This window comes from Salvelinus alpinus, chromosome 13, assembly GCF_045679555.1.
Source record: "Salvelinus alpinus chromosome 13, SLU_Salpinus.1, whole genome shotgun sequence".
In the NCBI taxonomy this organism is placed as follows: Eukaryota; Metazoa; Chordata; class Actinopteri; order Salmoniformes; family Salmonidae; genus Salvelinus; species Salvelinus alpinus.
In genome coordinates this window covers 28,617,571-28,631,405 of record NC_092098.1, presented here as the reverse complement: position 1 = coordinate 28,631,405, position 13,835 = coordinate 28,617,571, and the positions used below count along the sequence as shown (strand labels likewise).

The 13,835-nt window shown below is 41.2% G+C and overlaps 2 protein-coding genes across 7 annotated transcripts in view; both read left to right on the top strand.

Annotated features, from left to right (window-relative positions):
* Positions 1-11,505, top strand: part of LOC139538054 (protein KIBRA-like) — a 46,454-nt gene extending 34,949 nt beyond the window's left edge. For all 4 annotated transcript variants that reach the window (XM_071339991.1, XM_071339990.1, XM_071339989.1 and 1 more), the window contains exons 22-23: positions 4,308-4,426; positions 4,926-11,505. In XM_071339991.1, coding sequence (XP_071196092.1) covers positions 4,308-4,426; positions 4,926-4,992 — 186 coding nt within the window. In that variant the 3' untranslated portion in view covers positions 4,993-11,505. The remainder of the gene's footprint in view (positions 1-4,307; positions 4,427-4,925) is intronic.
* A 403-nt stretch (positions 11,506-11,908) lies between these two features.
* LOC139538056 (arginine--tRNA ligase, cytoplasmic-like) overlaps positions 11,909-13,835 on the top strand; it is a 31,811-nt gene continuing 29,884 nt past the window's right edge. Inside the window, exons 1-3 of one of the 3 annotated variants that reach the window (XM_071339997.1) lie at positions 11,909-12,010; positions 13,089-13,223; positions 13,644-13,832. In XM_071339997.1, the coding sequence (XP_071196098.1) occupies positions 13,680-13,832 (153 nt within the window). In that variant the 5' untranslated portion in view covers positions 11,909-12,010; positions 13,089-13,223; positions 13,644-13,679. Of the gene's footprint in view, positions 12,011-12,273; positions 12,454-13,048; positions 13,224-13,643; positions 13,833-13,835 lie in introns of those variants that run through there. The other 2 variants (XM_071339996.1, XM_071339998.1) reach the window with 2 other exon arrangements.

The window sequence follows — 13,835 nt, the reverse complement described above, 5'->3', positions numbered from 1 at the left end:
CAGTCATTTTTCCAGCCAAAGACAGGAGTCACAAAAAGCAGAAATAGAGATAAAATGAATCACTAACCTTTGATGATCTTCATCAGATGACACTCATAGGACATCATGTTACACAATACATGTATGTTTTGTTCGATAATGTGCATATTTATATAAAAAAATCTCAGTTTACATTGGCGCCATGTTCAGAAATGCCTCCAAAATATCCGGAGAAATTGCAGAGAGCCACATCAAATAACAGAAATACTCATCATAAACTTTGATGAAAGAGATACATGTTTTACATAGAATTAAAGATACACTTGTTCTTAATGCAACCGCTGTGTCAGATTTCAAAAAAAAAATTACGGAAAAAGCACACCATGCAATAATCTGAGAAGGCGCTCAGATAGAAATAACATTTCTCCGCAATGTTGGAGTCAACAAATACGAAATTACATCATAAATATTCCCTTACCTTTGATGATCTTCATCAGAATGCACTCCCAGGAATCCTAGTTCCACATTAAATTGTTGTTTTGTTCGATAATGTCCATTATTTATGTCCAAGTAGCTACTTTCGTTAGCACGTTTAGTACACATATCCAAACGCTCGCGCAGATCCATGCGAACGTCGGACGAAAACTTCAAAAAGTTATATTACAGGTCGAATAAACTTGTCAAACTAAGTAGAGAATCAATCTTTAGGATGTTATCATAAATATTCAATAACGTTCCAACCGGAGAATTCCTTTGTGTCTATAGAAGTAATGGCCTCTGTGTTGTTGTCTGTTCACACTGCTATGCTTTATCTTGGCCAGGTCGCAGTTGCAAATGAGAACTTGTTCTCAACCTGGTTAAATAAAGTGATTTTTTTTTATTTATTTTTTATAATAAAATGGAACGCAAGTCGATATCATGTGGAATGCGCGTGACCAGGACCTGGCACTCTGCCAGATCACTGACTCAAACAGTTCCCATCCGGCTCAACATCACAGTAGAAGCTTCATTCAACGTTCTACAGACTGTTGACATCTAGTGGAATGCGTAGGAAGTGCAAACAGATCCATAGCCCACTGGGATTTCAATAGGCGATGAGTTGAAAATCGACCAGCCTCAGAATTCTCACTTCCTGTTTGGATTTTTTCTCAGGTTTTTGCCTGCCATATGAGTTCTGTTTTACTCACAGACATCATTCAAATAGTTTTAGAAACTTCAGTGTTTTATATCCAATAGTAATAATAATATGCATATATTAGCATCTGGGACAGAGTAGGAGGCAGTTCACTCTGGGCACGCTATTCATCCAAAGTGAAAATGCTGCCCTCTATCCCTAAAACGTTAATGCAACCGCTGTGTCAGATTTCAAAAAGCTTTACGGCCAAAGCACAATATTCAATAATCTGAGAAGAGCGCTCAGCCACAAAAGGAAGCCATACAGTTACCCGCCAAATTGTGCAGTCAACAAAACTCATAAAAAGCATTATAAATCTTCACTTACCTTTGCTGATCTTCGTCGGAATGCACTCCCAGGACTCCCACTTCCACAAGAAATGTTTGTTTTGTTCGGTAATGTCCATAATTTATGTCCAAATAGCTATTTTTGTTAGCGTGTTTGGTAAACAAATCCAAAGTCAGGAAGCGCGTTCACTAAAAGCAGACGAAATGTCAAAAAGTTCCGTACCAGTCAGTAGAAACATGTCAAACGATGTATTGAATCAATCTTTAGGATGTTTTTAACATAAATCTTCAGTAACGTTTCAACCAGATAATTACATTGACTTCAGATGTGCGATAGAACAGAGCTCCCTCTCATGTGAACGCGCATGGTCAGAGCATGGTCAGAGCATGGTCAGAGCATGGTCAGGTCATGATAGACCTGACTAATTCCTGTCTCCTTCAGCCCCACTTCACAGTAGATGTCAACAGCCTGTAGAACTTTGTCTGATGCATCTAGTGGAAGCCGTAGGAAGTGCAAACTCATCCATATCCCACTGTGTTTTCAATAGGGTCTTGGTTGAAATTCGACCAACCTCAGAATACCCACTTCCTGTTTGGATTTTTTCTCAGGTTTTTGCCTGCCATATGAGTTCTGTTATATTCACAGACATCATTCAAACAGTTTTAGAAACTTCAGAGTGTTTTCTATCCAATACGAATAATAATATGCATATGGGACTGAGGGGCAGGCAGTTTACTATGGGCACCTCTGGACACCTTTCATCCAAGCTACTCAATACTGCCCCTGCAGCCATAAGAAGTTAACTAGGCAAGTCAGTTATGAACAAATTCTTATTCTCAATGACAGCCTAGGAACAGTGAGTTAACTGCCTTGTTCAGGGGCAGAACGGCCAGCTCGGGGATTCGATCTTGCAACCTTTCAGTTACTAGTCCAACACTCTAACCACTAGGCTACCTGCCCAGATGCAATGATCCTCGCGACACTATCACTAATACGTGGTCTATATAGGGAATTGGCTGCAATTTCAATCAAAATAAAACTTTATTTTATTTGTCACGTGCCGAATATCTTGAAATGCTTTCAGATGCAGACTTTATGAGACAGATGAGAGTCTCTCACCCAGTAGATACAGTTGAAGTCGGAAGTTTACATACACCTTAGCCAAATACATTTAAACTCAGTTTTTCACTATTCCTGACATTTCATCCTAGTAAAAATTCCCTGTCTTAGGTCAGTTATGATCACCACTTTATTTTAAGAATGTGAAATGTCAGAATAATAGTCGAGAGAATGATTTATTTCAGCTTTTATTTCTTTCATCACATTCCCAGTGGGTCAGAAGTTTACATACACTCGATTAGTATTTGGTAGCATTGCCTTTCAATTGTTTCACTTAGGTCAAACGTTTCAGGTAGCCTTCCACAAGCTTCCCACAAGTTGGGTGAATTTTGGCCCATTCCTCCTGACAGAGCTGGTGTAACTGAGTCAGGTTTGTAGGCCTCCTTGCTCGCGCAAGCTTTTTCAGTTCTGCCCACAATTTTTCTATAGGATTGAGGTCAGGGCTTTGTGATGGCCACTACAATACCTTGACTTTGTTGTTCTAAAGGCATTTTGCCACAACTTTGGATGTATGCTTGGGGTCATTGTCCATTTGGGAGACCCATTTGCGACCAAGCTTTAACTTCCTGACTGATGTCTTGAGATGTTGATTCAATATATCCACATCATTTTCCTTCCTCATGATGCCATCTATTTTGTGAAGTGCACCAGTCCCTCCTGCAGCAAAGCACCCGCACAACATGATGTTGCCACCCCTGTGCTTCATGGTTAGGGGATGGTGTCTTCAGCTTGCAAGCCTCCCCCTTTTTCCTCCAAACATAACAATGGTCATTATGGCCAAACAGTTCTAATTTTGTTTCATCAGACCAGAGGACATTTCTCCAAAAAGTATGATCTTTGGCCCCATGTGCAGTTGCAAACCGTAGTCTGGCTTTTTTATGGCGGTTTTGGAGCAGTGGCTTCTTCCTTGCTGAGCGGCCTTTCAGGTTATGTTGATATAGGACTCGTTTTAGTGTAGATATAGATACTTTTGTACCTTTTCGCACCAAAGTACGTTGACCTCTAGGAGACGGAACACGTCTCCTTCTTGAGCGCTATGACGTCTGCGTGGTCCCATGGTGTTTATACTTGCGTACTATTGTTTGTTCATATGAACGTGGTACCTTCAGGCGTTTGGAAATTGCTCCCAAGGATGAACCAGACTTGTGGAGGTCTACAAATGTTTTTCTGAGGTCTTGGCTGATTTCTTTTGATTTTCCCATGATGTCAAGCAAAGAGGCACTGAGTTTGAAGGTAGGCCTTGAAATACATCCACAGGTACATCTCTAATTGACTCAAATGATGTCAATTAGCCTATCAGAAGCATCTAACGCCATGACATCATTTTCTGGAATTTTCCAATCTGTTTAAAGGCATAGTCAACTTAGTGTATGTAAACTTCTGACCCACTGGAATTGTGATACAGTGAATTATAAGTGAAATAATCTGTCTGTAAACAATTGTTGGAAAAATTACTTGTGTCATGCACAAAGTAGATGTCCTAACCGACTTGCCAAAACTATAGTTTGTTAACAAGAAATTTGTGGAGTGGTTGAAAAACTAGTTTTAATGACTCCAACCTAAGTGTATGTAAACTTCCGACTTCAACTGTATACTTTTTTTATTATGAATCATTGTTCTAATACCCACCTGTGAAATATGAAGTGTGGGGTTAGATGCTGTTCTAGCTGTTGATTGGCCAGGATTTGTTGTTTAGGCCTATTCTCCAACTTCTCTCTGAGCGTCTCTGTGGTGATGTTGTCTGCAGACCCGTGAGGAGCAGCTGCAGGAGCAGAGGGTGGAGAAGATGATGCGTGCTGCGGCCAAGGACGTCCACAAGCTCCGAGGCCAGAGCAGGAAAGAGGTGCCTGAGGTCCAGTCCTTCAGGTCTGTACTGTAGAATACATTACATTACAGGGTACAGCAACAGTATAGTATAACAGACCTCTTGTAAGAGGAGTATGTCCATTAATCCTCGTCTCTTTCCCCATGTATTAGATGAATGACAATGTTTAAATTGTATTTAGCTTCTCTCACCCAGGTCTCCAAGCATTAGGTTCAGTTGGATGGACTACGATTTGTCATCCATTCCGTTTGTATACCTGTTAGTCTAGGAATATGAGATTATATGGAATTTTAAATTGGGGAAAATGGCTACGATATGTATTGGATGTTTCTCCATTTTAAATTTCATGACCAATGCTAGTCCTTAGTTGACTGGGATTGAGTAATTGACGCTGGCTCTGAAGCAACTGAAAGATGTTCGCCTCAGTGAACACACATCCTAGCAATGAAAAATAAAGATTTGCTCTGTTCACTGTAGAAAAGGGGAGGTTAGTTGTGTTTTTACGCTCGTGAAGATAAGACTTTTCTCTTCTGATTTCAGAGAGAAGATGGCCTTCTTCACTCGAGCAAAGACCAACATCCCTGATCTGCCTGTCGACGATGTGTAGCGCATTTCAAGTATTCCAGTCTTACCTGCTGTTTCCAAGCAGATGACTCTGACGCAGACTTCTGGTGGTATTATGAAGAATGGAGAATAATAAAATAATAATGTATAGGAAAAAATACCGTCACATTTTTTTTTTTTAGATCTCAGAGTTGCTAATCTGTATAGTTTTTTTGTGCTAGCAACTAGAGCATTGTTTTCTTCCACTCTCTCTGTAGCATTATTGTTACTGTTACTAATAAGTGGATGTTGGAAGAGACCGTTAGATGTGTTATGGTAAAACCGTAACTCCAATACACACCAGCCCTTTCTGTGTGGAATTTGAAAAGATAAAAGAGAAATGCTGTTCTGTTCTTTAGCCAGGACCACTTATTTGCTGTAGTCTTAAGATGTGAATATTGACCCCCAGAGGTACTTTACATTATTTATAGCACAACACATCTACAAAATCAATACTGTTATTGTATGATGGTGTACTATGACTGAATGTGTGGTTGTATAGTATACTGAAACCGGCTGTCTGTCCCCAGTCACACTGCACATGGTTCTCATAGTAACCCTCACTGGTGCACACACCATCTCTCAGCATTGTGTAGGAACTGCACTGACTCACCTATACTCAGGTAGTTTATTGGATAGTTTGTGCACTTTTAAAATGGTAATCTATAAAAGAGGATGGAGGCATTGAAGAAGTGGGAGGAGTGCTCCACTTCAGGCTGGAATGATTGTTGAATCACCGCCTAACAAAGCACATGCTTGTGAAAGACAAAAGAAGTGGAGGAGATAACTCTTGTATTTTATGAAGATCATTGCTGGGGATAAACTCCCCATTGACTGTATGATTTAAAACGGTAGTGAAGTGATCCAAAAACCATGGAATAACTGAGGACTCTAAAGTATATCTTAGCTTAAAGTCTGATCACTTTTCCTGCTCTCATCCCTTTTACCCCCTCCCTTAAATTCCTTGTAACTGGACATTTTGAAGAACCATACAAACAGTATCCCAATTGTTCTTCTGCTATCTTTTTTGCGTCTCTCAACTGGACTTTCTATATGTAAACCTTACCTTATCACACTAACTGGGATATTTGTCGATGAGCCCCCTTCCAAAGAGGATCTTCCCTTCCAGTCTGGGGCAGTACTAGGGACCCCTGTTACACTGGCAAAGCTTTAGTACATACAGAGATTAATAAGATCAGGTCTGTCTCTGTATCCATCCTGCATGGAGCATTGTCACATCAATGACCACAGGAATTGGCGAGACCGCACAAACAGATCTGGGACGAGGCTACACTTCTAGTCTAGCAGCCAAGTTTCCCAATATATCTCTCTGTAAGCAAACATAACAAAGTCCTTCTGAGGATGTCATTTTATCTCTGCATGGTGCTCTCTATGTGCCAGAGGTATCGTTGAACAGGCTTACTGTTGCAAGTACATATCTGGCTCTGATTGATCACGTCTGTGATCTTCACAGGCGACTAGTGGTGTCTGTGTTAATGAAATGTGATAAAGTGAAATGTGTAAGTGGATCAACTGGCAGTACAGGGAGAAATCAGAGGGCTTTAACTAGGCTACTGGAAACAGTACAGGGAGAAATCAGAGGGCTTTAACTAGGCTACTGGAAACAGTACAGGGAGAAATCAGAGGGCTTTAACTAGGCTACTGGAAACAGTACAGGGAGAAAGCTGTAGACTAGATCAGAACAGTCAGCTTGCTACTCTCTCTGTAAACACTTAATAATGGATGGCATTTCAGATGATAGAGATGTCTTGGATGTTGGTTTGAAGGGGTGGTCATAAGGGGATATGTACAAGGGCCCCTGTTCACATGCTGAACACCGACGCAAATGTCTGTGGAGTGTTTTGGTGATTTTAGATGTTTGAGATTAGATTGGCTTTTCATCAAATCCTACTCTCCCACACCCTTTTTTTGTGTTGACCAAACATGATTGTGTGATGCCAATTCTATTAGGCCTGAATTACAATCTACTGATATTGGAGTAGCCAGAAATGTAACCTACTTTTCAACAGAAACATAGCTAGCTTCTTTCCCTCTCAATAGAGCACTTTTTAGCACCATATGTAGAGAGCACCCCAAGATCTGATGTACAGTCAGAGACCACTTAAAGCTCAATACAACATTAGGCTAGTTCTAACTCTTTGGTGCTGTAGTGATTTGTCCAATCCACAACAGCCAGGATGACATTGAAACAGGTTCATGCTTCATGAGTTTTCCATAGAATGTTGAGCATAATGACTGAATATGGAGAGGAGTCAGAGTGGAATGAAATCACATGCCCAGTATCTCAATTTGTATATTAGCACAAGACCTTAGTCAGATTTTTTTGATGGTCATGAATTCGCACTAATGTTCTGCAAATGATGAGTAGAGATTCACTGGTGTCCAGTGTCTCACCCCAATGGACATTGCTCTGTAGTTTGAATACATTCCATGTTTCATACCCTTTACAGATAGAATAATACCCCAAATTGAATATCAGGTATTATTTTCTACTCCACCCCATACTAATAATGTTAGATCAGACAATTGAATTCCTTCACGGCTTTTTTCCTTACTGATAGCATGTGAAGTTCACATGCCATTCCATAATGCACTGGTTGTCTTTTGCCATATCATGGCGTTCGCACATTTTGTTTGCATGCTGCCACATAGTGTGTGGTCAATCACGTTACACGTTTTTAAAAAAGAGAAGGGGGGGAAAAGGAACATATTGCACCACCAACTAAAAGGCGCTGCATGGTCAATCCGATGTCTGCATTGTCCGTGCAGCATTTATGGTGATACGGCCTCTGCAGAAGTCGGGGCATTCATGCTTCGCGGAGCAGTGCAGAGCTGTTGTGAAGGATGTTGTCAAGGAAGTGAGTTTGTGTTTATACAGGACCTCCCGCCATCACCTACCATCAACCAATCATGTCAATGTGGAGCAATACGGAACCCTCCGTATTGTTACAAAATTTGAGAGGCACACGGCAATGCGTTACGGTGCTTGATTTGGCCTCTGCGTGCCTCTGGAGGCTCCGCAATTGCGTCACCCTCCATATGAAGCCTCCAACCACATTTTCGGATCAAGCATAAATTGTCTTTAACCCTACACATATATTCCACAATTTCATAAAAATCACCACCCCATTCCACTACTTTCACCCTAACTGATCTTACACTAGGCCTGGGAGGACGGGACTCTTTTTGCTGCCTCAGCATATGACACCTTCTGTTCTACTTTGACCCTGGCAACCTCAACCTGTCTTTCTTGCACCGGGCACTTCTGATCCCCAGCAACATGGGCACCTCCACAATGAACACTTTTTTTCTCCACTGATACTACACATTCCTTTTGTTACTTGCCCTCCTGCACACTTCTCACATCTCAGAATCTCCCTCCAACACACTGCTGCAATATCACCATAAGCTTGGCATCTGAAACACCTTAGTGGGTTCTGCACAAAGGCTCTCACGGGATAGCTGACATATCCTAACATTACTTTATCAGGTGAAAAGGACAGACAGCATCTTCTGAGTTTCACCACGCTCGCCACCGGGTCTGTGTCGCACCAAATGGCGGGCATCACAGACACAGGGAATCTTACATTTCAGTTGCTCCACCTCTAAACTTAACGCCACTCTTGTAATCGCTCCACCACGTGTGTTCTGGCTTTGGCCCAACCCATCGGTTTCTAGACCAATCAGACGGCCCCGAAATATGTTGCATTTGGTGAAGTGTCAGGAACGTACACTGATCCAGACCATAGAGATAGAGGAATCATCTTTATCTGTGGCATTATAGCGTATGTGACAGCATGGGTAGCGCCATTGAGGCGATTTCCATTTTGAAGTAATCGATTTTCTTCTTCATGATTTTGCTGATCTCTCCTGATGACCCGGTTGGACATGGAAGTCCCACCCAGCTGACTACATTAAAATGGTAGAAGTCCTCAATGGCGCTGTCCATGCTAATGCGGCCTTTAGACCACTAGAGGCCTCTATCATTCTCTATGATCCAGACTCATTGCAGAGAATAATCTAATGTCTGTGGTCGTGGCGTAGTGTTTGACTGGAGCAGGAGCCTGGGTAGCCAGGCAAATCAGAGGACACCATCAGACCAACTCCTTGAATGTCCTACTCTTAGAAGTTTGCTCAACAAATTGTTTTACCCTTTAGTGTGTGTACTTTAATGTATTTATACTTGGGATATTGCTTTTTAATAGGAAAAGTTACAAAATCGCTGCTGGAGGACGTCTTTAAAATGCACTACATGACCAAAAGTATGTGGACAACTGCTCGTCAAACATCTCATTCCAAAATCATGGACATTAGTATGTAGTTGGTCCCCCTTTGCTGCTATAATAGCCTCCACTCTTCTGGGAAGGCTTTCCACTAGATGTTGGAACATTGCTGCATGGACTAGCTTCCATTCCATTCAGCCATAAGCATTAGTGAGGTCAGGCAATTATGTTGGCCGATTGTCATGCTGAAACAGGAAAGGGCCTTCCCCAAACTGTTGCCACAAAGTTGGAAGCACAGAATCGTCTAGAATGCCATTGTATGCTGTAGCATTAAGATTTCCCTTCACTGGAACTAAAGGGCCTAGCACAAACAGCCCCAGACTATTATTCCTCCCCCACCAAACTTTAGTTAGATTTTTTTACCTTTTATTTAACTAGGCAAGTCAGTTAAGAACAAATTCTTATTTTCAATGACTGTCTACGAACAGTGGGTTAACTTCCTTGTTCAGGGGCAGAACGACAGATTTTTACCTTGTCTGCTTGGCGATTCGATCTTGCAACCTTTTGGTTACAAGTCCAACGCTCTAACCACTAGGCTACCTGCCGCATAGTTGTCACTATGCATTGGGGCAGATGGCGTTCTTCTGGCATCCGCCAAACCCAGATTCGTCCATCGGACTGCCAGATGGGGCGGCAAGGTAGCCTAGTGGTTAGAGCATTGGACTTGTAACCGAAAGGTTGCAAGATCGAATCCCTGAGCTGACAAGGTAAAATCTGTTGTTCTGCCCCTGAACAAGGCAGTTAACCCACTGTTCCTAGGCCGTCATTGAAAATAAGAATGTGTTCTTAATTGACTTGCCTTTTTAAAGGTTAAAAAATAAAATTAAAGGTGAAGCGTGATTCATCACTCCAGAGAACGCGTTTCCACTGCTCCGGAGTCCAATGGCGATGAGCTTTACACCACTCCAGCCGACGCTTGACATTGCGCATGGTGATCTTAGGCTCCATGGAGACCCATTTCATAAAGCTCCCGACTAACAGTTCTTGTGCTGACGTTACTTTGAGGCAGTTTGGAACTCTGTAGTGAGTGTTGCATCTGAGAACAAGATTTTCTGTTCTGTGAGCTTGTATTCTACCACTTGGCGGCTTAGCCGTTTTTGCTCTTAGATGTATCCACTTCTCAATAACGGCACTTATAGTTGACTGGGGCAGCTCTAGCAGGGCAGACATGTGACAAACTGAGCTGTTTTTCTATGTAGATTGCATGGCTGTGTGCTCAATTTTATACGCCTGTCAGCAACGGGTGTGGCTGAAATAGCCGAATTCACTAATATGAAGGGGTGTCCACATACTTTTGTGTATGTATAAGGTGTTACAAAAAGTTTAGTTTGGACCATTTCTATCCTTTCACATTTTTACAAACTACAATGTTGCACTTCACCACTGTAAAGGAAAGTCACTATTCATGGCACAGCAATTTATTCTACATGAACTGCGTACTGTGAATGGATCCTTTGGAGAGTGTGCCTTTTTAGATTAAATATGATTTTAACCTGAGGCGAAAATGTGGTCACCATCCAAAAACAGATAACACTACTTTTTGTTGCCTCAAATAACGTGTACTGTTTGCATTTGAATGTGAACTGTTTACTTAAAAAAAATAATCATGATTTACTCCAGTGTAGAGAGAGTAAACCAATCTGAGGTCTTATATTAGGACTTCTTATTGGATTTCAGTGTGGATGGAACAGTGCTATCTATATGTGATTAACTGAAGCTAGCCACGATTGACTAGATGGTTTGTAACTTGGATCTAAAGGCTTAAATGTACTTCTATAACACCACCCAGCATGTATATTGTTGACAGAAGTGGTCAATATAATCAGAAACTAACGATTAAGTATGTCTTACTTCAAGTAATCAAAAACCATCACTGTCAGAAACTGAAGCTGGTAGCATTGAATGATTTGTCGTCATGTAGGATGTGATATAATTCTTGTTTTGAAGTTCAAGTGCATTTTTGTCTTATAAAGTTTTAATCTGTTGTATTAAGGATAGCAAAGAACCTGGTATGTGTATGGAAATGGTTTGAGAAATGTATTTATTGCACTTTCTGATTTGGGTGTGTGATGTTTGTTTCCTTTCTCGTGAGACTCCTGAAAGCTGTGAATTTTATCATGGACACTGTACCATCAACCAGAATTGTAAATATTTCACCAGCACAAAAATGTTTTGTAGTTTCACAACAAGTAAAACAAGTTTTTTTTGTTCTACTCTTGCCTGTGCTTTCTCCTCTGTTTTGTTTATCTGTGGTGTATTCAATGTCAATTTTGAAAGTAATTTGCAGAGCATTGCATTTTTGACAAAAGCTTTGACCAAAAAATGCTTAAAGTGACAACTTAACATTGTTGACAGTGGTGGAAAAAGTACCCAATTGTCATTCTTGAGAAAAAGTAAAGATACCTTCATAGAAAAATGTCTCAAGTAAAGCTGAGTCACCCAGAAGAATACTACTTGAGTAAAAATCTAAAAGTATTTGCTTTTAAATATACTTAAGTATCAAAAGTAAATGTCATTGCAAAAATATACTTAAATATCAAAAGTAAATAATTTCAAATTGCTTATAATAAGATCAGACGGTACATTTTTTTAAATTTATTTACGGATAGCCAGGGGCACACTACAACACGCAGACATAATTTACAAACAAAGCATTTGTGTTTAGTGAGTCCTCCAGATCAGAGGCAGTAGGGATGACCAGGGATGTTCTCTTGATAAGTGAGTGAATTGGACCACTTTCCTGTACTTTTGGGTGTGAGGGAAATTGTATGGAGTAAAAAGTAGATTATTTTCTTTAGGAATGTAGTGGAGTAAAAGTAGTCAAAAATATGAATAGTAAAGTACAGATACCTAAAAAACGACTTAGGTAAAAATACTTTAAAGTACTACTTAAGTACTTTACACCACTTTTTGTTGCTATGTTTTATGAAAGTTAAAGCATAACTTTGTCTGTAGTACCTGTCGTCAGTGGTAGTACCTTGGGCATCCCAACTAGGGCGGTAAATGGAATTTCCGAAATGTTACGTCTTTGCGCCTCAGCCTCGTCTAGGTTCAGAAACTCATTTAGTTAGAAACACGCTAATGTACAGTTCTAACGTTATTTTTTTAAACCGAAAATGGGAGCTCCTGTGAGTGAATACTCGTCCCGACTTCAAAAGCAGGTCAGCTCTGACACTTTATAAACACCTCTTGGTTTGCAATAATGTACTGAAATTAAGAAAATGTTGGTAGCTACGCTAACGTTACTAGCTTACGCTAACGTTACTAGTTTACGCGAACGTGGACTCGTTTGACGTAATGTGGCAACTGGTAAGCCAGCTAGTTAGCTAAAGATTGCAGCAGCTTACTAGCTGCCTTGAAATGTGCTACAAAACGTGTGAAGTCTGATGCCAGCTAAGTGTTATCTTTGTTGTATTCTAGCTAGCAGTATTCAGGTTAATTGTTACTGCAAAGACTGACAGGTCTGCTGTCACTCATGTTGATAATGCAGAAACGGATTCATTGTACGGCCTTTCCCATCTAGACATTTCCTGATAACTATCAATCATAACATACTCTAACGTTAAGGGACAGTTATTAGCTAATTTAGCTAGCTAGCTGAAGCTTTCAGTTTTTTTCTGACGGGTGTGGCATCATGTGATTTCCTCAATCTGTGCTGATGTCAGTAGCTAAGTTTATGAGTTTGAGTCAAAGTCCTGAATGTCATTGCACACTGTATCTCAACCAATCCTGCATTTGTGCTGTTTTCGTGTAGAGGCAGGACATTTTCTTGACCGTGAACCCTTCGTCTGTCTAGGAGCTGGAGATCCATTCCCTGACTGCTGAGATTGAGAGCCTGAAGAACCAACAGAGCCTGGGCTTGTCCTCACACCTGGATGGGCTGAGAGAGGAGAACGCCAAGCTCAAATACCGCCTCAACATCCTCAAAAGGGTGAGTGATCACTTGCATAGGTATTTCCACACTCCCCTCTGGGTACATTAATGTTAGGAGATTGAGCTATCTTATTCACATACAGGAGGTGACTAGATGCTTTGTTTCACATGTTATGTCCGCTTGAGAGAGAGCGAGAGACTTGTTACGGAGTCTAGTTGATAGGTATTCGACTAGCCGGACTGTTCCCCGGGACTCCACGTGTAGGGATTTGTACAATGCTTAACAAGGCTATTGAACTTGACATTGGTGTCTGTCTTTATTCCTTTATCCAACATATCATACTGAAACAAGACTCTCTATAAGTTGTTCTAAGTTTCCCCCAAAGAGCAAGTAGGAGGAGTGAGACCTGAGTAGCTATTTATAGGTTGTCCCCTTTACGTTGTATTGAAGTGCTCTTTGTCTATCCTCCCTCCCCAGAGTCTACAGGAAGAGAGGAGCCAGTGCAGTAAGACCATGATGAACATCAACCAGCGTCTTCAGGAGATCTTTGGTGAGGCCATCCGGGAGGCCTGGCCTGACCTGGAGAACCCTCCCCTGGCCGTCACCCCCAACCAGCAGGCCAAATTTGGGGACTACCAGTGTAACAGCGCTATGGCCATGGCCCAGGTG